General features: G+C 41.1%; 1 protein-coding gene and 1 long non-coding RNA gene across 3 annotated transcripts; both read right to left on the bottom strand.

Moving 5' to 3' along the window:
- Window positions 1-69: 69 nt before the first annotated feature.
- LOC111501218 (uncharacterized) lies at window positions 70-3,254 on the bottom strand. Its single transcript, XR_013098977.1, has 3 exons — window positions 3,215-3,254; window positions 2,077-2,283; window positions 70-1,990 (listed from the first exon to the last, which is right to left on the bottom strand). It is a non-coding gene; the product is annotated as an uncharacterized LOC111501218 (long non-coding RNA).
- Window positions 3,255-7,563: 4,309 nt separating this feature from the next.
- Window positions 7,564-15,666, bottom strand: LOC101479774 (serine hydrolase-like protein). 2 transcript variants are annotated; one of them, XM_004567890.5, is made up of 12 exons: window positions 15,536-15,666; window positions 15,222-15,365; window positions 13,391-13,504; window positions 13,239-13,280; window positions 12,581-12,600; window positions 12,399-12,473; window positions 12,148-12,254; window positions 11,727-11,806; window positions 11,598-11,632; window positions 11,417-11,493; window positions 11,189-11,273; window positions 7,564-7,888 (listed from the first exon to the last, which is right to left on the bottom strand). In XM_004567890.5, exons 1-12 carry the CDS (start codon window positions 15,555-15,557, stop codon window positions 7,769-7,771), a joined length of 921 nt encoding a protein of 306 aa, XP_004567947.1. In that variant the 5' UTR covers window positions 15,558-15,666; the 3' UTR covers window positions 7,564-7,768. The 2 variants fall into 2 exon arrangements, 1 of the variants encoding a protein (XP_004567947.1); XR_003024374.2 differs by lacking the exon at window positions 7,564-7,888 and having other exon boundaries at window positions 11,211-11,273; window positions 11,598-11,655.
- Window positions 15,667-26,286: the final 10,620 nt, after the last annotated feature.

Consider the following 26,286-nt stretch of genomic DNA (forward strand, 5'->3'; position numbering starts at 1 on the left):
CCTTAGAAGTTAGAAAATTATTCAACTCCCACTCCAAATAAAAGCAGGGGCATCAAAGAGGCGCTGTCGCTGGGTTTGTTCTGTTAAAATCTTGCAGGTGACTTGGATATATTTGTACTCACCCACATAAATTGAGCCTGGGTAATACATCGTGACGTAATAGGGGTCTTCTGATTCCTCTGAGAAAAATACTTTGCCTGTTTCAGAGTCATTCAGCTGATTTAGTAGACTGGAAGCTGTTGTTGCTGTTGTTGTCTTTTCCAGGCTCTGGTATACTCTGTCAAAGACCCCCTTTGAGCTTAGGCCAAAACTGTCTGTGCTGAATGGGCAGTGTGCTACAGACGGGGGCCAGCTTGCAACATATTTCTCTGAGGGATGTTCTGGTAGCTTTGCTGGCACCCCACGGAGGTCAGGTGGTGCTAACATGTCTGTTTGATTCAGTCCTGTGCTGCTGACCTTCATCTGTTTGTCAGGAGGAGACTGTTCCTGATCTAAGCCACATCTGTGTGACTGAAGGTCAGGTTTCAAAAAGGATCCCCTTTGTGAGGTGGTGCACACACCAGAGGGAGGGTGGGAGGCCTCCTGGGTCTGAGGTGCCACCTGACATGTCTTAAGCTGATTTAACCTGTGTGTGCACTGGGAAGCCTCCATTTTCTGATCAGCTTCTCTTGACTGGCAGCTGTAATCCTTTGATAAACAGTGAGACTGACTCACTGCACATCTTACATCCACAGTTTGACTCTGTGCCTTCGACGGGAACCTGAGGGGTCTCTGTGGGGACTTGATGTTTTGAGATGCACCAGTTTCATGAAAGATTTTATGAGAGTTTCCTGTAATTGTCTGATTATTGTTTTCTTCCTGCTGTTTCCTGGGACGAGAAGCTGATAGAAATGCTGCTTCTGGTCTTGTTTCACTGTGCAGGTCGAACCGTCTCCTCCTTGCCTCGATGCTTGGCGAAACGCCTGACTGATTAAAAAGAGGCTCAGTGGAAAAGGATGTTTGAGAAGTCACGGGTAAAGCTGCTTTTTTCTCAGAATACAGTTGCTCGTATGGTGGGTAAGCTGAGGTAAAATGTAAGGTCTGAGAGTAATTGCTCTTCTGAGGGTAGTTTTTATATTTTCTTTGAGGACCTGACAGAGTGGCCGGTCCATCAAACACTGACGGAGACTCCTGGTGATCAACGTTAGCAGACTTAATGCCTTTAGAGTTAGTGGATATTTGTGTTCCTGTCATTCTACTGGGTTGAAATTCCTGGTGCTGATTGATGTTCCACTTTGGTTTAGGAAATGCAGTAATGTCTGTACTCCTTTGCAGAGCCTTTGCTTCATCTTTGGCAGTATTGTCTTTTTTACTTAGTCCAAGTTTGCTTTGCAGAAAGCAAGGATTCGAAGATGTGACCGGGCGTCTGTAGGATTCTGAGTAAGTCTGATGTTGAGACTCTCTGTTCATACGACCTTTTCTCATCTCAGGGTGAGTAAAGTCCAGTAAAGCATCCTGGTCAAGAATTTCATGCTTTATCTCATTTGATGTCTCCGCTTTGACATTACAGATGGGAATCGATTTAGCACGTCTTTCTTTTGCAATAGGAGAAGGCTGTTTTACTGGTGGACCGTCTGAGCTCGTCCCTTGGCAAAGGGACATTGGAGATGGGCTTAGCCTGGGTGTTGGGACTGTCAGAGTTGGAGATACACTTGGCTTTGGTGCTGGCTGGTGCAGTAATGGAGAAAGATCACTCGCCTGTGAGGCAGGAAGATGAAGAGAATCACTTGGCTTTGGTTTGACAGTGGGAAGAGTGAGAGAGGAATTTGGCTTAGGAGAAGGAGAAATGGAGGTGCTGGGTTTTGCAGAGAGAGACTGAGAGCTGCATGTTTGAGGTTTGGTCCTTGGGAGGGTTGAAGCTCTTTCTCCATGGTTTCTCTGTGAAAGCTGACATGATTTACTCCTCGAGGGCGGGCTTGGTGTCTTGGATGTCCAAATTGAATCAAATGATCTGGAAAGAAAAAAATGTACCAATAATTACTAGATTATGTAGCACAAAAAATCCAAGACAGAAAAACAAACCTCACATTAATTTACCTGTCTGCTGTGTACAGCTTTGTGTTGTGTTTTTCAAAGATAAGTCCCTTCTCATCAAATGATGGGATGTGAATGGCTTTCTTCTTAATGACGGGAGAAGAAAGAGGCAGAGGAGGTGACAAACACACTTTTGGATGCTCCTTTGTTTGTCTGCTGGAGTCAGGCACTCGTGGGATCAAAGGTGCCAGACGGTTAAAAACACTCATTCTGTTTTAGCAAGACAAAGATGCAAAGAAAGACTAATCACATGATGAGAATGAAGAAACTAAGAAAAAATATAACTTGTTTTATATGAATAGAATAGAATAGAATAGAATTCAACTTTATGCCAAACATCATTTCTATAAACACTGTCCAAATTAATAGAAAATGTGGGAATAACATTCTTAAAAAAATACTCAAATTAACTGAAGTGCAAGTTTCAATTAGATTTTTTCCTATTGAATTTTACTTAACAAGCAGCACTTCACAATATTAGACCATACAGTGTTAGAGGTAGGACCCAAAAATCAGATAATCAATGTAGAGAGAAACACGGCAACAGCGGGGAGGAAGAACTCTCCACTTAAGGAGAAGCGAGGAAAGAGAAACATAGAGAGACTGCAAATGACAAACAGGACAAACTTTTAATAAATATTAAAGGGGTAAGATAAAGAACAGAAATATCTGCAAACTACACTTATATCAAAAGTTTGAAAATCTTACTGTAGTTCCAAAGGAGTGTTAGATTTATTTACTTTAATGGTTTAATGTCATCGATAAGTGCAGGTGAAGCGAATCCAGTGTTAATCTGTTTAAAAATAAAAACACGTCTAGGAAGTCTAAGCCAATACACCACATTTTATCAACTGATTATGTTTTTATATATATATATTGAAATATTGAATAAGCACTTATGTCTGTACAGAAAATATGTAGTAGGGCTTAAGTACCACATAATTGCATAAAATCGTAGCACTCAAGTTATGTAAAAGTGCAGCACTTTTATGAGTGCATTAAATTACTTTTAAACACTGCAGTCTGAGGCAGCATGGCTGGTATGCACCAACACTGAAAATACCAGCACAAAACAGTGTTTACTATGAAAAAAACAACTGTTTTTTGTTCTTTAGTTAGAGCTGCAGAAAAAGACACTGACCTGACGTGTGGCGATGATGCCCCGTGTCTGCTGCTGACAGACTGAGAGAGTAAACAAGGCACAGTGTGTGAGACTTGGAGCAGAGCAGTAGGAAGTAGTGGGCACACAAGTGCCATTCTCTCCATACCTCGACACTGAGGCTTCACTGTTGCACTCCCACACTGGTGTCTCATTTGATTTGGTTCGTGGGACACTGTGAAGCTTGTCTGATTATAGCGCAAAATATGAGTGACAGAAGCACTCAGATCATTAACTTATGTTTGATGCTTTTATAGAGCCTAGTCACAAAAACATTAATGTCACAGGTGAAATGATGCATCGTATACTTCAAACCAGATTAAGCTACTACATCGTCCTCAGCTGCAGAGTCTGGGCAGAATAGTAACAAGGTACTATAGACAAACAACCCCACACCTACAAATGCATTTCATAATAATGTGAATGCTCCTCCTCTGCTGACAACTACACTGTCAGAGTTTGTTTTTTTCTGCATTACAAGAGAAAATATGAATATCTACGCATGATTTCTGTTGCAGAGCTAGTTTTATCCTCGAACTGCCTTGAATGAAAAAGCCTCTTCATTACAGACTCTACGCACTCCATGAGTGAGTGACCTTCAAACTCGAAGCATCTACTCTGAGCAGAGTTTAAAGGGCTTTTCAAAAGTGTAGGTGCAGTATTGTAAGCTTTTTTTTTTTTAAAGCTGAAGGTATATATAAAAAGACTGCACTGTAAATGAAAGTCCTACATTCAAATTTACTTACAAAAATACAGAAAACATGCATTTCAATCTTTGACTGAAGTGCAGATGATATCATAGTTTTAATATTGCTGAATCAAAGCATAAAGAGTATTTTACTGCTCTGGGCTGTCATATTATTTGACTTGAAAGGCTTTCCAAACCAAGGGTTCAACCTACAAAAGAGCCAGGTTGAGATTTCTAAGGAGGGCAGAAAATCCAAAGCCCTTTGCTTTTGTCCATATTTTATCTTGTCAGGGCTTAAAAAGTCAGGTAACTTAAAACAGTTTGAGAAATTTTGATGGAACTGCTGACAGTTTAAAAGGATTTATGTGTGTGTATATATATATATATATATATATATATATATATATATATATATATATATACACACACACACACACACACACACACACACACACACACACACACACACACACACACACACACACACACACACACACACACACATGAATTATTTAGAAGCACATAAATCTTTAGACTATATATTTAGGGTGGATATTCATGCAACAGCAAATACAAAGAAGTGGGGACTGAGCAGTTTTATTTTTGTATGAACAAAGGAAGCATATGATTCTTAAAAGAGGGTCGTTACACACCCACAGTTTCTCACCATGCTGTCAAGTAAAAACAATGAAAACAAACAAAGCAAAGAAAAAAAAAACCCTTTACCAAATACTAGGCTATTTGTCAGTCGTCTTGGTCCATCTATGATAATCTTGGCACCTTAAATGAATCAGTTGCATTTATTGGGTACATAACAGTTTAAAGTAAGTCACGAATAACACACCGTTTTGGCACAGCGGCACTAAACAATCCACATGCGTCTGAGCAGCTGCCACGCCGACTTCAGAGAGAGGATTAAAAACCCTCCCCGCTGGCAGCAAAGTCATTGCACTTATGTCGCTCACTTCAGCTAATTAAATGCACAATGTAAGTAAACTTTATGAGATATGCAAAGTGATTGTCAAAATTACAAAATGCATGTAAAACTTGGCACAAGTATAGGATGGCGTGAAATTTACAAACACATTTCTAAAGGGCAACACTTCCTCCAATCACCTCACGATCTCTTTCTGGATGCAGTCTTCTTCGCATTGTGCATCTGGCTTTTTTATTTTTATTTTTCTTCTTCTTTTTTTATTTTTATTTTTAAGAACGTTAAAAACACCTCTGCTTTACTTTTCTCTCACCTCTACAACGAAAATCAGCAGAGATCAGAGAAAAGTTGGAATGATATAGAACAGGGTTTGCATTATCAGACAACAGATAATGTTCCCCTCCTTTCTCGTCCTTCTCTCCCATTTTTCTTCCACGGTCGTTTGGGTGTTGGCTCCCATCCCACGGGTGTCCCGGCGGCAGCACCCCTGTCCAGATGGTCAGCCGCCCTCCCGCTTCGCCTCGCCCTCTTGATCATATCAGGGCATTGCTATCGTCATCTCTGCAGTTCACACTGGCCACCAGCGGGTGATGCCGGACTGTTTTGTTGCTCCACTTGTGGGCATCCTGCAACCCGGGCTCTAGGAAGTACAGGCACGCTCCGAAGCCTGCCAGCACCAACACCGACACCAGCAAGTAGAGTGGGACGAACCAGTCCAAGAACAACCACGACATACCGGCTGTCAGGGCAAAAAAGAATGGGAAGGGTGAGGGAGAAGGAGGGTGAGGGTGAGGAGGAGAGGACAGGGAGAGAAGCAAAAGAGACGAGATCGTGGGGAAGGGTGGATGAGCAGAGTTGTTTAAACCTTCCAAATACGCACCGCTAACTGCATCTCCGAGAAAGCTTTCCCGCTCCCTTCTCATGACAGAAAAAAAGACACTACAGCGACTAAACAGGCAGCGGGGCTTTCCATCATTACTCCTCTCAGTTTCACAATCATTAGCTGGCACAGGTGTTTTTTTTTTCTTCTAAAAATAGCGCACGGGAGTAAATAGAGGCACCACGCTTTTACCTGCAGACGCTGCTCGATCGGTGGCGATTTTTTTAAGCGACGAAGAGCAGCCCAGAGTCCGAACCTCTCATTAGATGATCGCCGTCGCTGCAGCAGCTGCTCCTCCTCTGCAAAATAATCACAGGTGCTCTCTGAGAGGCACGAGATGCTGAAGCTGGATGCGGCTTCATCCTCCAGCTCCCGGCTCTGACGTTCAAAAAGGAGGGGTGGGGGTTGCCATGACGACGGCGGGAGTGGGAGGGAAACTTATATAACTATAATCATTTTTGAGGAGGGTGGGTAGGTGTGGGGGTTTTGCTGGTGGAGGGGGACAAGCCCTTCAGATGTCTGTGGATGCTCGCTGCCTTGCTACGCGCTGCGTAAAATCAATTCCACTCCATTTAACACCAAGGCCATCACACAGTTTATGTGACATTGAGAGAGAGGGAGCCATCTCTGTGTGAGGGACTCCTTTCATATCTGCTCTGACTGACAGCAGCTGAAGTGTTTAAGACAGTCAGATTTTATTTTTATTTATTTATTTTTTTAAAGTCAAAAAATCTGAGCAGAGGGTGGCCTACATATCCAGTTGTCAGAGGATGTCATCTTTTTTAATGACTGCCATTTTTAGCATCACTCAGCGCCGCCACCAGATTCATGAAAAGCAGCAGTTAAACAGATCAGCCTCACATAAACAGAAGCGATGAACTGTGACTTCCTCGCTGCATAAGTTACACGCAGAGGATTTTTATTCAGTTCGGGGCTTTTTACGCACATGCGACTGCACTGAAAACTCAAGCAGACTGCCACAAAACCACAATGCATGGCAATATGTTAAAACGTCTAAATGGCTTTTTGTTCCCGGCCCCATGTTTTCACAGTCGGCTGATGCTCATCGAGATGTAGATGGCATTCAGCGCCTGACAGAAGCAATACGACAACAGAACAAACTACTGCCGAAGTATTTACATGAAAAAGAAAATTAAATCAGAAGATGCCTTTATATGACAACAACTAATCACAATCAAAAAAAGGTTGACGTGAGGAGGTGTTAAATGACTTTACAAAGCGTTGGTGTCACCTGGACTGGCTCATTTTAGGATCCAGTCCAGCCTAGCCACTGCATGGCTTTGCAAAGTGCGACAATCACAGAGGAGGGGGGCATCCTCTTTGGATTTTTTACTGCACCAGGAAGAGTTATGTTGCAGGAATAATGGGTCACATCATGAGAGGGTTAGGTCTGAATCACCATCAGATTTAGAGCCTTCTTGCAGACAATGGCATTAGTCACAGGCTGCAGTACCACTCCAAAGTTGAGGTGGTTAAGCCAAAGAGCCTAGCCGCATCTTTTCTTTGTAATGACACTTTTTTATTTATTTTATTTAACCTTTATTTAACCAGGAATGTCCCGTTGAGATCAAAGACCTCTTTTTCAAGGGAGTCCTGGCCAAGAGGACGGGCTGAATGAGAGAAAACTGATATATTTTGCTGAAATTGCTGTTATTTTCTTGTAAATGGATGGATTAATACATGGAAACATTTCAGGAGTGCTTCTTTACAGCGACATAAAGGGAAACACTTCTGTCCTGGTCCTTTATATAACTAATGAGCTAGATACACCATTTCTACAAAAACTGCAAAAGATTGAAAAAGTCTAGTTTCATAAATCATGTTTTTTTTTTTATTATTCAGTATTATTATTCCGAATGACTCTCCAGTTGGGTTTGTACAGAGCAGAACAAATTACTGGAACAATTTTATGGTAATGTGAGCTCTAAGAGAGACGAAAACAGTGCACTGAGACTTTTGAAGTGTGAAACTTCACATGGAGAATGTGAGCGTGTGATGGTTACATCTTGTCCACTAGGCTTTCACCTGCTGTGAGAGCACTTTGGTCTGCAGGAAGTCACAAATAAATGGAGCGACGACTTCAGGATTATCAAGATGCACATGATGACTGCCAGGTACTCTCACCACAGTGTCCTGAGAGAGACAGACAGACAAACAGGGTAAGAGGATTTAGTAGTAAAAGAGAAGAGTGTTGAACTGTGAAAAAGAAAGTTTTCACCGAACTCTGTGCAGGTCGGTAAAATGCCACACCCTTACAGCTTCCACAGGAATTAAGAGAATACGATGCAGCCAGGTACCAATAATCAAATGCAGTTGATCAACCGGCAAGTTTGATCTCCTCTTTGAAAGCACAGCATTTGGCAGTTTGCTGGTCGGGAACATTGTGTGTTAACACAATCCCACAATCTTCCAAGGAGTGGCTGCCCCAGAAAATTCACTTTCAAAGATCATACCATGCAATTCTCAGAGAAACTGGAAAACCCCAGAGCTACAGGTACAGGGCTCAGTTAGCATGTTACGGTGAACATTCATGACAATACATTTAAAGAAAGACTGAACAAATACGGATTGTTTGGCAACAGAAGTCTCCACCAAAGTGGAGATGTGTGGCCACAATGCAAAGTGTCACATTCAGCACATACAAGCTGTCAAGCACAGTGATGGAGGGCTGATTATTGGGCTTGTTTTGCAGCAACAGCACCTGCCATTGAGTGAGCCTTGAAATCTCGCATGCCAAAGTATTCTAGAGTCAAATGTGAGACCAGTAGCTCGGCTTGGGACAGATTGAATTATGCAATAGGACAATGATCCCGAGCACAGCAGAATGACTAAAAAAAAAAAAAAAAAGTCAAGGTGTAGCAATGCTCCTGTCAAAGTCCAAACCACAAACTTCAGAGAGCTCAGCATAAACAAATGTATGCTGATGAACATTGTGAAGAAGAGCGGACCAAAATAATGATGTGAGATAATAATAAAGTCACATAAAACAGGTTTATTTCTTCAAGCTATTAAAATCTTTCCTTTTTGCTCGACTCCAAGTCCGCAATTACATTTGAAGATGGCTGCTGACCAAGGTTATAATAGTGAACTAAGTGGGGTTTTTTTTATCCAGTTTTAGTTAAGTACAATAAAAAGTGTGCAGATTTTACACGCTGTCATTTGTATTTGTTTAATAGGACCCTTCTGTGTTTTTTATTAGCAGATCTTTATGAATCCTGCACGTTTTATTTTAAAACTATAATATGGATTCAGCCGTGATTGGAGGCATCTGACTGCTGCAGAGTCTCTGTTTTGGGATTTCAGGTGTACACTTTTTAATAAAGTTGTAAAACATTTCTAACTAACGCGACTTAATGCATGAATTAATATGCAGGGTGCGTCACGGATCCTGTTAAGAAATAATCAATTGGCTTTATGTGGCTAGTTAACGCCTCATAAATAATCATTTAATGAATATTAATCGGGTTACTTACTATTAGCTGATATGCCATCCAATTAGCTGGATTCCAATTACACAGCGATAGAGCATCTGCTCTTTGAAAGCAGAAAATGATTGTTTCTCATACAGATCAGCCTGCTGTCATTTTTAATCAAACCGTTTGTCTGCAGGACCCAGTGCTTCATATCAGTTACAGTCAGTTTCTTATTTTTTCTAATATAGCAATAAAACCAAGAAAAACATTTGTAAATATGACACAAGGATCATTAGTTGCACCCTGACATTTTGTTGTTTGCATCTGAAATAAATACTGCCTCCATGTTTTTAAGTATTTTGATGTTTCAGGATGTTATTTTATTTTAAGGTCCTTTGCGGTCTTGCTTTGAGCTCGGGCGTCTTGGTCCAGCAGCTCAGAGCCGCATGCAGTTCTTCTGCCCGTCCCCGGTGGCTTCCTGTGGCTCTGATAAAAAAATAAAAAAAATAAATACTAGATTCATGTGAATAGTGCCCTCTTAATTTTGCTGAATCTCAGTAGTGGTGATTAGTATGGAGGCATAAACATGAATCTCTTATCCTAATAAGAGAAATCAAAGTCACATTTTACAGTGCGTGGGCATATTTGACTGTGTGCGCGTACCTTTTTTTTTTTAACCACTTGTAAAGCCATTAGGCTTATAAATGTTTTATTTATCACCAAACTAGGCTTCTTTTACTTTGATTTATTTGCTCAAACCTAAACAGATTTATTTTATTTTTTTTACTTCCACTTCACAGTTGTTCTTTTTCCTTAGTGAGAAAAATACATAGTTTTCATCTTCTAAGTTCTCTAATTTCACAAATGCAACATAAAAATTGGGTCTTAACCATCCATCCAGTTTCTTCTGCTTTACCAATTGAGGTCGTGGAGGAGCTGGAGTCTATCCCAGCTGCCACAGGGCAAGAGGCATAGTAGATCTTGCACAGATCATCGATCTGCCATAGGTCTAACACACAACCTTTGCACCTATGGGCAATTTAGAATCAACCAGTTAACCTAATCCCACTAACTGCACGTCCTTGGACTGTGGGAGGAAGCTGAAGTAGCTGGACCGAACCCACAGGGACACAAGGAGAAGAGGAAAACTCCACACAGCAACACTGTCTTACTAATGTATACATCAGTACAGATCCTCATGCAAAGGTCTTTTGCAGTTAGCCTCTTCAACAATGTGCCTGAGGAAATCAGGTTGGCATCCATCACTTCCTTTAACTTCCCGAGACCCTGAATCCTCATACAGGGACATTAAAGTTCGGCTTTTCTGCACTTTATGCTTCGTTTTCCTCAGTAAAATGATTTATACTTGATCAAATATGGTGGCTTTAGTTTATTTTACAGCATAACTAAATAATTGCTTCCATATGAGGACAATGAGGATGACTTTTTGTTCAACATGTGCTGCTTTTACACTCATCAGTCTGACTCATGGGAGAAATTAAAAGTGGATGCTCAGCAATAGCTCAGATCTGAGGAGGTTAAAACAAACTTTCATGGGAAAGCCTTTCCTGACTTTTGGTTTTATTTTCTAATTTTACTAAAGTTTACTGGTAATCAGCATTTTTTTTGGCACTATTCACATGAAACACTTCATAAAGTGGATTTCGAAAAAAGTGCTACATAAAAACATTTTAAATATTTGATCTAATTTGGCTCCGGCTAATTAGGCTGCACAGAAAATTCAATAACTGATGATGCATCAGGCAGTAAGTGTGTCCTGTCTCCTCCCCTCACCCACAAACAGTTGCGACAGATGGCCGCCCCTCCCTGAGCCTGGTTCTGGCTGAAGGTTTCTTCCTGTTAAGAGGGAGTTTCTCCTTCCCACTGTTGCTGAGTCTTTGCTCATAGGGACTCACCTGATTGTTGAGGTTTGGTCGTTTCTCTGTGTTATTGTAGGGTTTTTTTTAATCATACAGATGTTAGTAGAGAGTGATTTACTCTTACATAAAATTAAACTCACATTTCTTTCCTGATAGACTTGGAGGAGTTTCGAAGTGAGTTTCTGGCTCGATTCTCTAGATGCTGGACTGAAACCTTTGTCAGCTCTAGAAAAAACACAGATTGGTGTTACATGTTTTTTTTGACATGCTTTATTTTAAAGAGCAGAAATCATTTAAACCGCAAACAGACATGTCCACGCTGTAAAATAAAGTATACTGTAATATCAGATTAGTGGTAAAAATCTTACAGGATAAGTAAAACAGGAGCTTGAATCAGTGACTGCATCTCCAGGCTCTGCTCCAAAGTGATCCGCTCTATGTTTTTCTGCATAAAACACAGCAAATGTATGTGAACTGAATGCCAAACCTCTGTTGGAGGAGACACAAAGTGGGATGTGGTGAAGTTTGGGGAGGTTAAAAGTGACTCACAAAATTAACTCGGAGGTCTCTGGAGAACACAAATCCTGATGAGGAGAAACACATTCAGCTGCCAGCAAATGAGAGAAAGCAAAGTGAGATTATTCCTCGCTGACAGGAGGAGAAGCGATAAAGACATACCTCCTTCAACTCGAGTCAGGCCTCGCTCTAAAAGCGTTTGAATAGACCGTTCAGACAGAGTCGGGTTTGCAGCCAACAGCCTGAAGGAAACAAAAAAATTTAGTCAAAACTGCGACTCAGTTTTACTTTCTTCTGTTTCATCCCTCTCTGCAGTTTATTTTTATTCCACACAGCGAGGACTTCTGCTGTTTGAAATAAAACAAATTGATGTGGCAGAACAAGAGGTGCTCCCCCTTTTTTAAGAAAACAAACTAACAACAAAATGCAGTTCACTCTGTCAAAACCTGATGCCAAAATTACCCACAGTGATTGCCAGCAGTTCAGATGCATGAAGAAAGCAGCAGAGCTTCACTTCACTTCTGCACAAACACATAAACAAAAGGCTTACTCCACTTGAATTGGCTATAAAATAAAGCGATACCTCTCCACTGCCTTCTCGTACGTGTAAACCCTCTTCTTCTCTTCTGCCTTTTTTTCAAACTTGAGCATCTCCTCCATCCCCTGCCTCATGATTCGGGGAATTTCTTTCTGCGATAAAATGAGAGGTGAGAAACACAAACACAGACAGGAGTGGCTCATAAAGATAATTTAATAAAGTAGTTCTGCATCTTTCCAACTATTAGATTGTTGTTGTTTTTTCCCCAGCAGTGACGAGAAGTAGTGCTGAAGTACCGGATCTGTAGGTACAAATCCAAAAACGTCCAGCACTATGATGCCATCCACCATCTCAGGATACAATGCGCTGAACTGTAGGAAACACAGTGAAGTCCCTGCTGTGATCACTTTGAAAACGCAGTTTATGACACATATTTCATAAAAGCAGCGATTAGATGAACGTGATGTGTTTAATTTACCATGACGGTGATGTTGCCACCTGTAAGGGAGTGAGCACATCGTCAAATTAACACGATCATTTTTGTGACACCTTGACTTTAAAACAAACTCTGGCTGAAAACAAGTATTGTTTTCTTTGTTTACTTTCTTTAAAATGACAGAAAAAAAGCAACAGTGATTCATTTCATTAGTATTCCCATTTTTTCTTTCCCCAGGAATTCCAGTAAAAACTTTACAGCATCAATTTTACTGGATTGCAACCCTCACCAGCCACTTTATTTGGCACCTTTCTAGTACCAGGATGGCTGTGTGGGAAATTGCAAACAGAACAGCAGTTTCTGAAATAGACCAGCCCATTTGGCTTTTAGTATTTACTCGGCATGAACAACTTGTTTAGGTTTACTTTGAAGCACCAACCAGAACACGTTTTACCATTTAGGCAATTGCCAGAAGATTTGGAGTTCTCTGTTCCCTTGATGCGTTGATTAAATCACTAATTGTTGCAGCATCGCTTTGATTGGTGGATCCACACGCAGCACAGCAGCACGTTTAATCAGTTAGACCTTAGTTTAGATAGCCACTGTGTTCCTATAAAAGTTCTTCTTTTAAATTCAGACTTTCCAGAAGATTAAATGCAAAATACACAGCGCAGTGTCAGTGTTCATGCCTGTGACTCACCCATGCTGTGACCCATGATGGAGAACTTTGTCCAGCTGAGACCTGCAGGGGTATGACACAGACAACTCATCTGATCAAATCTAGCTCGGCTGTTGTAACCAAGAGATTGGAAGTGCAGCCCGGCTACTGAGAGACGAACAGGTCCCACTCACTTTCAGCAACTCTGCGTACGTCTGCTGCATACGCAGGAAATGAATAGAAGACTCCAGGAGGCCGGTGAGATGACAGACCGTGTCCTGGCATGTCCACTGCCACATATCTGCACTCTAAGCAGGAGCAGAGAGAGAGAGACAGAATGCTTATCCTGGGCTGGATCACGGGGGCAGCAGCCTAAGCAGAGAAGCTCAGACCTCCCAGCTTGTCTGGGGGAAGGCCAAGGTGTTCCCAGGCCGCCTGAGAGATCAACGTGTCCTGGGTCTGCACCGGGCCCTCCTCCCAGTGGGACATGCCCGGAACACCTCAACCAGAAGGGTGCCCAGGAGGCATCCTTGTCATCTGCCCAAACACCTTCAACCGGCTCCTTTTGATGTGGAGGAGCAGCGGCTCTACTCTGAGCCCCTCCTCCTGGATGGCTGAATTGCTTGACCTGTCTCTAAGGGAGAGGCCAGCCACCCTTTGGAGAAAGCTCATTTCTACTGCTTGTATCCGTGATCTCATTCTTTTGGTCACTACCTGCAGCTCGTGACCACAGACGAGAGAGGGGACGTAGATCGACCGGTAAAATGAGAATTTCGCTTTTACACTCAGCTCTCTCTTCACCACAACAGACCAGCAGCATCAATAATATTTAAAATGTTTAAATATTAATAATATTAATTCACCAATTAAATAGTTGATTTAAATAATATTAATATTAATAATTTAAATAAATTAATAAATATTAAGTCAATATTAAAAAATAACAAAATAAAATGAAATAAATGAAATTGAAAATAAAAACATAAAAATATCACAATGAAATTTGTAAATATTTAACAAATGGAAAACATTTTTATAAAATAAAATAACGCATAAATAAAAAGCAATAAAATAAACTTAATCTTAAAAAACATCTGGAGTGGAGACGGTCACAGCCGTGTTCATCTGCCTGTTTGGTTCAGACTAAGGCAGCTCGATAATGGCTATTAACTTCTTAACCCTAAACCTGACAAGCGTTTGGATTGGGTTTTGTTTTAGCTGAATATTAAACATGCCAGTCAAATAAAAAAAGCCATGCAAGTCATGAAATACGAATTAACGCAATTGTAGCTACAGGAGAGTGTTTAGAGTGAGCTACCAGAACATTTTCTGTAATTTCTGTACACATTTTCACACATTACTGCATTTTTTTAATCATATAGAAAAACCGACGTGTATTACTGTAACTGCACTTCTTTTTTCTTATATCTAATGGCATTAAATGTGTAGTTAAACATCTTCACACTGACAAAAAGCGGAGTTTCACTGGTTTGGGACAGTTAGGATAAGGCAAGCTCTATGTAGCTCCTGATGTAAAGTGAGTTTGACGGTCCTTCCTGGCAGTATTTTGACTGATGTTCTGCTTTTGGATTTTCACTTGTGGTTTTAAATAACGTGGCTTAACATCCCCTGACCTTTTCCCGGCATTGTGACCGTTATCATTTAATAATGTTTGTGGTTTATGACCACAAGCCTATAAAACCAAAGTTATTATGATTTAGCAGCAGATATAAACCACTGGTGGATAGTCTAGACCCCCCTCCGCTAGAGGTATTTAATTAATAACCTAATGATTGCCACTTGATTGTTTATATAATGTCCGTGGTCAGGATTACTGTTGTGATGTTACTCTTGAGCTCACACTGGATGGTTGCACTCTAGCCTTGGTGTGCTGGGAGTACAGAGTACGGGGCAATAAGGCACAAAAGATAATGATTCACACAGGCCTGACAGCCACTTACCCACGGCTACAACAGCCCACAGGTGACAGTTTTTCTCACCCTTGTCCTGTCTGTGGTGAATTACCTTTAGGTAAGAAGGGAATGAGCGTGTTGAATGAACCGCAGTTATCTGCCCAGCCATGCAGGCACAGCACCGGGTGGCCGTGTTCAGGACCCCAGGCTTTGCCTCTGATCTCTCCCCATGGGACCGGTATAGAGAGCTCTGAAACTAGAGACAACACAGCACAGATTCAGTCAGTCGGCAGTACAAACACAACAATCTGTCAGACATTTGATGATCAGTCAAAGGTTTTCACAACAGCAATGAGGGCTGAAAGTGGTAAAAAAAAAAACCAAACAAACCACCATCTGGTCTCGTTTTTTGTGCAGATATACTACCTTCTTGTTTCACTGATGACATTTCAGTGTTCAGTTTTTGTCTCAGGGAAACAAACGTGCAAAGTTCAGTAAAGTAAACAAATCACACAAACTCTTTCAATTTTTTTTTAAAGCAGGAAGTTCCTGACCTTTGGCCAGCGATTTTATTGGATGTTCAGAATGACATGCTGCAGCTATGGCCAATCCTACACCGCAGGGGTGTGTTTCACCTTTACACACACCGGGTAAAAGCATGCTACTTTTGTTCCAGTCAGTAAGGCCTGCCGGAGTGCCGGAGGACAGCGTGACCTATCAGCCCAGAGCACTTTCTGTTTGTTCCACTGTGAGGTCAGATAAGGTGAAGCCATCAGAAGTTTAGGAAGCTAGAAACAATTAAGTCATAAACACAGGAATAAATTTGGCCAGTGGCCTGTTTTGTCTTAAAGTAAACAGCCTGTTTGGTGTCCGGAGCGTCAAGTGAAAGATCACATGTGCATCACGGGCTGCAGGGCCAAAAACTGCAGGTCCTTTAGTGGCTTTAGTGACAGACTCCCATATGTTAAAAATGCTAAATTTTTAACATATAGGAGCATTAAAAAGCATCTTTACCAAACAAAAGAAATAAACAATATATTAGAGGCTACTGAATCCTCCAAAATCAGTACAAAGTCTCTGCCATCATATTGTGGACATGAAAAATTAACTTAACACATCTCTTAACCATTTCCAGCTGTTGTGACACCGCTCCCTATCACCATTTCTCACAGTCTGCTGAGTGTGAAACGTTCAGCAAAAAGGGTGTCTGCTACCTAAAATGGTTTTGTCTCTTAATAGCATCAAATTTAGTGGAGCTGCAGCTGAATTTGCAGAACGAGTGCAATAAAACGACACCGCCGAGTCGTTATTCTGAGCCTCTAAGCGCAAACATATTTTTCTCTATATTTGTTTTTTTTTTAGCTCTCACTTTGGCCTGATGACAAGAGTATAAATTTCATATTCAAGGTTGTTTTGTGTGTTCAGTCACAGTTAATGACTTTGTTTTCTTAGATGAGCATTACTTAAAAAAAGAGAGATTAAATATTTAAACATCAGTGTAGTAACTTTTAAATATTAACAACTGTTTTAAAATGAAGCATACTTATCATAGCAACAAATCATTTACTCAAATGAACCATTCGAGCACAATCAGACATGAATACGTCTGGATTTAATGAACCGGCATTACTTTCACTCCATCCCATTTGCAGTCCTTGGAAAATGAAAATACAGCCTCTATGAATTTCAAGTTTTCGTGTATCGTGCGATAATAAAAATAATGTGGTCAATGCTTCTATGGGATTTTAAAGGGGAAGCAGCAGCCAGGCATTAATAATCAAATGTAGCTGATTAACTGATCATCAGCAAGTGCGACCAAGCGAGTGTTTATTAACACAACACCACAATTTTCCTAGGAGTGGATGTCTGAGCAATAGTCAGAGAAACTGTAAAAAATCAAAGAGATCAAAGAAATCACAGAAGTAGTTTCTTGCTTGAGTTTTTGGGTTTTTGTATTTCTGTGTTTCTACAACAAAACTGCCTCTTTTAGGTAATCTCTTGTCTCCAAGTCCTACAGTTGGGTCCTACTCTTACTGCCACACAGCAATCAATCAATCAATCAATCAATCAATTAATGAAGGCTTTATTCGCCACGTGCAGGTTGTCCTGCAGTGAAATAGGACCCCCCCCCGACCTCACACACACAACACAGACATCACATGGGGATACAGGTCGGAGATCGGTAGCGTTACAGAAAAAAAACACTGAAATATACACTACGATGGGAAAGTACAAGAGGAAAAGAAGAGACCTCTACTCATGCTGGGCTCCTGGCAGGACAGCATGAGAACAGGAAACAAAAAAACTCCTCTGCACAAAAAAGCACATAAATGTCCACAGCACAACATAATGGAACACGTGACAAGCCACAGGGTCGGGTGGGGGGTGAGGAGTAATCCGAAGCAAACACAGCAGCCATCCTGCCCAGCGCTACCATTCCAGCGCGGGCTCAGACCCGCCGTGTTCCCCAGTAGGGAACAAGCATCGAAGGCTTTTGGAAAGGGAGGGGGATGAGTGTGTGCATATCAGTGTATATGTATGTGTGTGGGTTTCCAGAGTTCAGCTGAGACAGTGTCCTTCACCCTGCTAAGCTAAGTAAACAGTCTTCCAGCCAACCCAGGTGGCCTTGCATGGAATGGGAAGAAAAAGACTAAACACAGTCGTTATCAGGGTGTTTTTGTTCGGCTCCAGCCTTGAGACCGCAGCTGGCGCCGAGAGGGTATCCGCATGAAGTGATGGTGCTTTTTACTTTAGTGCGAACAGCTCATATGAATTTCAAAGCTGTTTTAACAGTCCAACACTGGTCTCTCAATCTCCCGTTGGAGAGCCATGAGCTTCTCCATGATGTTATCAAACTTGCGCTCTGTGATGTTGTCATTCTTGTGTTCAAAGAGCAGATTCTGAGAACTCACGACCACAGTGAGCCTCCCAAAATGTAATCCAGTTTGCGCTCAGAGATGTTATTCCGAGCGAGCCCCTCCAAGGTGTATCCAGTCTGCACTCAGAGATCTTATTCTGAGTATTCACAGCAGCCGTAAGCTTCTCCAAGATCTTATCCGTGCTGCACTCAATGAGCCCATTTTGAGAAACTCACGCCTCTCCCATCGTTTCAATCCCAGCGGGCAGCCTTGTGGGGGTTTGAACAGCCGGTTACGCTTTCTTAATTCTTCGATAAGTCAGGGCCAAGCCAGCTCCGATCAGCCAGAACCCTGTTACTATGGTTCCAAATAGGTAGATATCTTGAGCACTCAGGCTCACCCGAGCCCAAACTTCTCATTGAGAAAGGGGTGTCAATTGCATTTAGGGACCAGTTGATCAAATCCATAATTCCTCTTTTAGGTTTTAGAGAACAGACTGTGAGAGAGTGTTCCAGGGAAAAGTAATACAAAAAACTCGAGACTAGACAAGGACATAAGAGGCTAAGCAGGGAAGCTAAGGGAGAGGAGGAGGAGGAGAGGAGAAAAGTGGGACCGCCTTCGTCAAGAGCAAGAGCAGACCTGACATCCTGTTGATTTTTGGTACTCTGCTATCACGTGTACATTGTATTTGGTTTTGATTCCCATTCCAAGTCTTCCCGACTAGTTCCAGCTGTGTTTCCTGGTGTTTCCCATCGTCCTAATTACCTTATATGTGTTTATAGCCCTTATTTCCCCTTAGTTTTTTGTCGTATCATCCTGTTCCTGTACTGTTACTGCCCCCGTCGTCTCGTTTCATAGCTCTCTGTGTGTCTGTCTAGAGTTCCTGTGATTTCTCATGGGCCAGGTTTCCATCTATAACATGTGACATCAGCCTAGGAGTCTGCATTTGGGGTCCTCCATCACTAAACCTGACATGCAGTTGCTTTTTTGCAGACATATTCACACAAACATGCACACACGTGTTTCTGCAACTTCTCTTCTTCCATTTCTTTTTTAAATTCTAACTTTAAATTCATAAATAAGTTTGAACTTTCAGGCTCAACAAAGATGATATTCCATATATATATTACATAATTATTATTTCAATGGGATGAAGCAGAATAAAGGCTTAGTGAAGACAGAAATTTAGAGATTAATCTCAGCTTCTAACAGGTTACAGATTTTTTGCAGGTTAGTTTTGTTGTATTAAAGCTGATCATGCTGTCAGATGTCTCTGTGAACATGAAAACAGCTAGAATAGTTTCCTCTTTTAGAAAAGCAGTTATTCTTTCATTGCTTCACAACACAAGCTTCTCCTTCCTTCATCGAATTATTGATGGAAGTCTTATTTGAAATCTAGTTTCCTGTTTTTGGCACGTTGTTTCTCTTACTCGATTGCACTTTGGAGCCTTGTTCTGAAAAATGTGGCACAAATTTGATAATTTATCATCACTATTGTTTGACATTATTCTGGATTATTCCTCCTCTGTAACACGACAGAATTGCATTATCAGTCACATCATGTTTCTACGGCAACTTCGTCCTGTTTCCATCCTTGATTCAATGCTTCTGCATGACTCTGGTGCTGTAAACGAAGACTGCATCCACTTCAAACAGCAGAGTTCACGCTGGATAATCGCTTCAAATTAAAAACACAGCGGCGATTCTTCAGACCAACATTTGCTTCTTTTACACGTGAACATATTGCAGTGCAGCATCTGCTCTGATAGCACAAGACAATCTGGATAGAAATAAGGAGGTATCAGCTGCATCAAAGGCTTCTGACAGACTGATGAGAAACCATCACATCAGGATGTGGTGCAACGTCCAAAGCAGACAGCGAGTAATTTACAGGCAGTGATGTGATAAGCCTCCTAAGCCCGAGTGAAAAGAGCCTCACACAAAAAACTGGAAATGGATCCTGTAAGTTGAACGTCAGTTGGTGATGCGAGATGTTTCCAGCAAACGACAGGCTTCAGAGACGACGCTGCAGTCATTCATTATCGAGTCTGCACTTTGGAGTGACAGAGTACGGGCGGATTTTCACACCTGGGAAGATGGAAAAAGGAAGATGGACGTGTCTGAGTGCATAAAAGGAATTCGGTGTTCTTTAAATTCAATTTATTTTAGAAGGTGTGGGGAAATTGAAAGTAATTATTCATATTTGACATAGAAAAAGAAAATCGGGGGGTAAAAAAAACATCTATCCTGTGCCTTCTCTGGATCATGCTTTGGAAAAAAGAAACACAGGAAATATAACATTAGGTGCAGATTAGTAAGGTAGCTTGAGAGGAGAATGTAAGCAGAAGCAGCTACAGATGTACGCATGTAGATGTTGCATGTTAGATGCATGTCTGCAGCTTCCATCTTCCTTAAAAGGTAGTCTTTGTTTTAAGCTGATTTAATAATATTCTGACATGAAATGTAGCCACCACTGGCTGAACACACTGCCTGCTTTTGTAGCAGGAAGTGATTTTTGATACTATTGATAGAGATTTTTGTCAGTCTGAGACAGTAATCATCGATATATTTGAATGAGCCTTATTAATATCCTCAAATGATTCACAGTTCAAAATAATCCTTATTTATCTTATACTGAGCCTTGGTGACAAGAGCAGATTGAGCTCTTCTGCCTTTTACCCAATGAAACCTAAAATATGAAGAAATTAAATATCAAGCATGAGTTTTACTCTATATCATTTTTTGCTAAACAAACAAAAACAAAAAAGAGGGTTAAGAATGAAAAAAAAATACACTCATGGCAACACCCCCCTTTAGCCAGTCTTCTTCTGATTGGCTGCTACTTGCAAACAAACAGGTACATGAAAGACGTCTGCGCTCACTCACATCATACAGAGCCAAGGGTAAAAGGAACAAAGTCTCTAAAGCAGTCTGAAGTCAGCGCTGACGACTCACAGGATTACTTGTATGTAGTGACGTCATGTACATCATGCCATTATAAATATATGACAGAAACTTGGGAAAAGCACAGGTCCCCTTCAACTTTTCAAAAAGCTGAGGTGCTCCCATCGTTTTTGACTCAGCTCCTGGGAGAAACGAGGCTTTAACTCTTGTTTATTCCCAGTGTTGTTAATGTGGGCAAGCCAGTTTGGAAACAAGTAAACCAAATGTCACCACAAAGGTACAAGTTTTTCTTTTCACATCCAGTTTGTGAAAGAACCCATAAAGTTCAGCATTACTGTTGCCCCAAACAGAAATCCCCTGCATTAACATCCTCCAAAGTGACGTGTCGTTAATGATGTAAAACATTAACCTTTAGGCTAAAGAAGCAGCTCCTCGTTCACTCACCGCAGAAAAAAATGATGCTTTTCACCACCGAGGCCCATTACTATAAAATTATGCAAAAACACTGCAGTACAAACGCTGCATTTCTTCGTGAAGTGCCAGCTCATTAGTCTGTACTCCCATTAGTGTTTTTTCTGCATATTTAATGCTGGAGCTCTTTAAGGTGAAGTTGTTTTACCTGTTCAGTATCTTTTATATTATTTGTGAGCTAAAGGAGATTATTTGAATACACGCCGCAGTCGAATCAAAAGGCACCTGAACTGTGAGGAGAAGCAGGAGGGTTACACGATAACCGAATTCATAAAAGCTTCATGTTTAATGTATTGAATCATATAAATTAATGTAAAACTTGGTGTGAATTGGCTAAAGTTGTCATAAAAGTTGTCTCTAAGATGTGAAACATCACTAAAAGTAATATATGAGAGAGATTGGGGTATTAGATAATGATAAAAGGATCTTAATAACTTCGTTACAAGATAATCTGTACAGCATTGCTCATACAGACTTTTTTATTTGTATATTAACAAGAGATCCACTTAGAAGATGAGATGAAAGCAGGAGGAGATGAGACTGTCATTGGTTTCATTTACCTTTGTGTTTGAGCATTTAAAAATTCCATTATCTACAAATCTACTTGAGCTAGATTTCTGATGTTTGAGGATGAATATCCGGTACTATAACTAGATGAATACTGACTGTGGCCTCAGGTTAAAGTCTTGAAATCTCTAGAATATTTGGATGTCCGATCTCGGCAGGTTTGGAGGCCTATAGAAATCCCAGCTTCACAGGCTGATATTTTATTTACAGTTTCTCACATACAAGGCGGGTCAGGGGGGGAATGATTTCACAGATATTAAAGCTTGAATATTAAGAAAAGGAAAACACATTTTCAGCCAACTTCAGTGTGATTTTCCAATGATATGACACAATATGCACCTAATCCAAATTAACTTTTTCAGAAAGAGCAAGCTCCTGTTAATATTACGTCCAAAATTCATGATGGAGTTCGCTCAGATTTTCTCAACGTGAATTTCTGAAACAGTCATTCATGTACGGGAGCCAAAGATTGTTTGAGAAGCAGAGTAACAGGTTTAAATTAAATTTATGCACCGTCATCATCCAGGATGAAGGCTCGTGCTTTGAGCCTGAGCAGATGTTTACCCTAAAAAACCTGAACGATCTTCTGAGGCTCAAGCTTTCCAGATAAAGGAAAATATTAAATGGCCCTTCAAAAATATGATGCTAGAAAAACTTCTGAAAAACACCCTGACTTTCAACCCTTGGAATACTTTTTTGAGAAAATGAAGGTTAACACTAACCATCTGTGGTGACACACAGAAACAATCTGACCTCTGACCTTCCTTTGTTCCCCCACAGTCAGTACTTCTGTACCTGAACTGTGAGCGGTCATTTTGGATCACGTGGCAAAATTTTAATTACCCCTTGTGGATAAATAAGTGGGGTTTTTTTTTTTAATTTTTCAACCAGTTACAAGAAAAGATTTTGACCTGCAAGAGCTGGAAAAAACACCAAACATTTGTCATGTTCACAGAAAAAGAGCTTTATGTTGGACTTTTATTGATTTGTCCTGCATCAACACTGTGCCCAGAAACAGGCGGCGACAACAGCAGCGAAAGCATCTGACTTGACGGTTAAATGGCTCGAATAAGGAGGCGGTGTTTCCCGGTAATTTGTAACAGGAACATCTTTTATCAGCACCAAATGTGTCGCAGGCAGAAGCACAAAGAGACAAAGGCTGCTTAATTCTGCTGCTGATGCAAGCTCACACAGCGCAATACAAGGAGATGTGAAAGTGTTGTCACAGCTCGGCTCCCGAGCCCAGGGAAAAATAGAAAGAGCACGACAGCTGACGGTTATTACCGACTTTTATTGTAGCTAATTAACAGAAAGAAAGAGAGCCAACTGAACCATGAAGTGCGCTCATCAGCGGTGTTGGATGCAGGTGTGTGTGAAAAGTGAGGCGCATTGCCAGATCTTCACCAAACTCACAAAGAGTGCACAAAGAGGAGGCTCTTTTCTTGCTCTAATTTGTGCCTCCTCGTCTCCTCCGCCCTCCTAGCTGAGACCCGGAAATCAATTTCAATGCACCATCTTGGAGGGTGACTCAACTCCTAAAAGGCATCGTGGGGAGAGAGGAGGCTTTTTTGGGAGACACATGAAAGCTGGAATTCACAAACCATTTGTTCATACTTCACATCTTGTACATTACTTTTTTAACACACTTTTCTGCTCTCAGGTGTTTCTGTGTTTTTGAAACACTGGAGGTCTCATCTTGTGACTTTGCAAAAACATCACGAGCATCTGGGGTCATGAGCTCAGACGCTCAAAATGATTCACGGTGCAGCTGTGTCATTCTTTCCTCGTATCCCTTCCTCACCTCCCTCACTTGCATTCCTGGTGGGATGGACTGAGAATTCATTTGTAATCTTGGAAATGAGAACAGGGGAGAAAGCGAGGCTGAGCTCTAAGCTCAGGTGCTTTTATCCTGGTGGTGCCACATCCAAATCAGCTGATAACCATGGCTTTGCTTAGAGAGACAGAGCTGTAATTAACTTCTGTTTACAGACTCTGTTAGAAAGCGGACATCTTAGAGTGTTTATTAAAATTGCTTGTTTGCGTCGGGGTTATTTTTCACCGACACGTTTTCTGTAAAGAAGAAACAAAACATGGATGGAGATGGATGGAGTGATCAGATACAATGCTCAGTCTGTGGTTTAGTAGGTGGGGCCCAAAGAATGCCAAAAACATGTCACCCACACCATTACACCACTGGCAGCCTGAACTGCTGATACAAGGCCGAATGGATCGACGTTTTCACGTTGTTTGTGCCAAATTCTGATCTTACCATCCAAATGTTGAAACACGTTTTTCTGATCTTCTGATGTCCAGGCATGGTGAGCCTTGTTGGACTGCAGCCTCACTTTTATGTTATTAGCTGACAGAAGTGGCACCACAAGGCATTTTCACCCAGAAAGCTGCTGCTCAGTGGATGGTTTCTCTTTTTTAGACCATTCTCCATAAACCCGAGAGATGCCTGTGTGGGAAAATCGCAGCAGATCAGCAGTTTCTGCAATTCCAGCCCTTCTTCACCAACAACCATGCCACGTTCAAGGTCACTGAAATCAGCTTTCTCATGCATTCTGATGCCATGTTTGAACTTCAGTAGGTCGTCTTGATTATGTCGACGTGCCTGAGGTCCTGCCAAGCGATTAGCTGGTTAGATATTTGTATTAATGAGCAGCCGAATAGGTGTGCCATTAGTTACAGTACAGAGATCATGCAAAACAACTAAACAGTAACTTGTAGCCTCAGCTGCACATGTTTGTGTTGCTCCAGCATCTTAATAAAGGAAATAAGTAGATTAAGAGAGAGGAGGTGGTGGATATGTTGAATTCTTCAAAAAAGTTAGAAGCAACTTAGAAAATTAATTTATGCAGCTCTGGCAAACATAAATCCTGCTCAGGAGAAACACATTTGGCAGAGAGATTATTTCTCAGTGACAGGAAAAGAGGAGCTAAAGACAAACCTCATATAACCCGAATTAGACCTCACTTTAAAACAACAGCCTGAAGAGAAATAACACATTTGGGTCAAAGGCCAACCATGCAGACCTCTTTATGATTCTCCTGAATGTAAAATGCATTTTGTTTTTTTTAATGCCAGAAAAGAAAATGAAATGATGAAACAAAAACGTCTGATAGTATTGGAAAGTAAAGCTGATTTTTTTAAAATAATGCCATATTTTAATTGATAGAAATTCACACTATTGGAGCACAAACACTAAGACTTTATTACTGGATGAAGTGACAGATTAGTCATTAAGATGCAGACACATTAAAAAGAGTAATTTTATAAACATTAACATTTAACCAGAGCTGCAGCCAAACTAAAAGACCTCACATTAGTTCCACGCCATGATCACAACCCCTGTCCTTCCAGTAAATCATCATTTAGCCATTCGGTCCTGTCATTTTGAGAGTTGTGAATCATTTCGTAGAAATATTGATATTTTTTTGTTTTTGTTTTAGCAGCCTTGGTGTGATGCACTAGGAGGAACCAGCATCCTACTGCCCTCCACTGAACACCACAAACCCTCAAAGCTCCAAAGTCTGTTTTTGAGGCTAATTTTAGCATTTTGCATGATTATGCCCTTTTTTAATCACGAGCCTCCGCACCACACATCTTGTCCTACATAACCGAGATCACGTCTCAAAGACACAAAGTACTATTTAGAGGGTCATTAGGATTTTATTTGACTCCTCTCATGTGCTGAACTGTGCACAAGAAACAGGCTCCCGTTGTGTGAGCACAGTAAAAATGAAGGACATGCACGCATACAGACGCAAATTAATCTTTGGTCCAAGTATTTTCCTGCACTTTTTTTTCCTGCTCCAGTCTCCTCTGAAAAGTCTGCTATCCCACGCTGCGAAAATGCCTTTCATTCAGGGCTCTAACATCACCACATCAGACTAAAGATGCTCCGCAGATGATGCTCTTCAGAAGAGCTGTTATCGTGTGACCCACCGTCTCTCCTTTTCTATTCAGCCCAGTGTTAGTATCCAAACATGTAGCCCAACAGCAATGAGTGTGCTTTAAAGTTGGTTTCGCCACAAAAAGGAAGGGGAGGTTAAAAAAAAAAAAAGCATTTATGGGAAGCACAGACGACAGTTCCGGTTGACAGATTAATTTTTCTTTTGCTTTTTTTTTTTAAACTTCACTACAAAGACGTTCTTTGTCTGTTTGGACTTTTGTTTCTTTTCCAGCAGGGACAAGGCTAAAGGACCATCAGCACAACAAACAATAGGCCAAATTACTGGCTGTTCCACATATTTCAACCCCACTAACTACAGCATGCAGCTGTGGGTGTGCAAATCTCTGCAGACCCATCAGCAGTCCCAGCACCAAACTGGGACCTTCTGTGTGATCTGAGAGATCCACTCGAGAGGTTTTTAT

The sequence above is a fragment of the Maylandia zebra genome, linkage group LG6 (genome assembly GCF_041146795.1).
Source record: "Maylandia zebra isolate NMK-2024a linkage group LG6, Mzebra_GT3a, whole genome shotgun sequence".
Taxonomy (NCBI): Eukaryota; Metazoa; Chordata; class Actinopteri; order Cichliformes; family Cichlidae; genus Maylandia; species Maylandia zebra.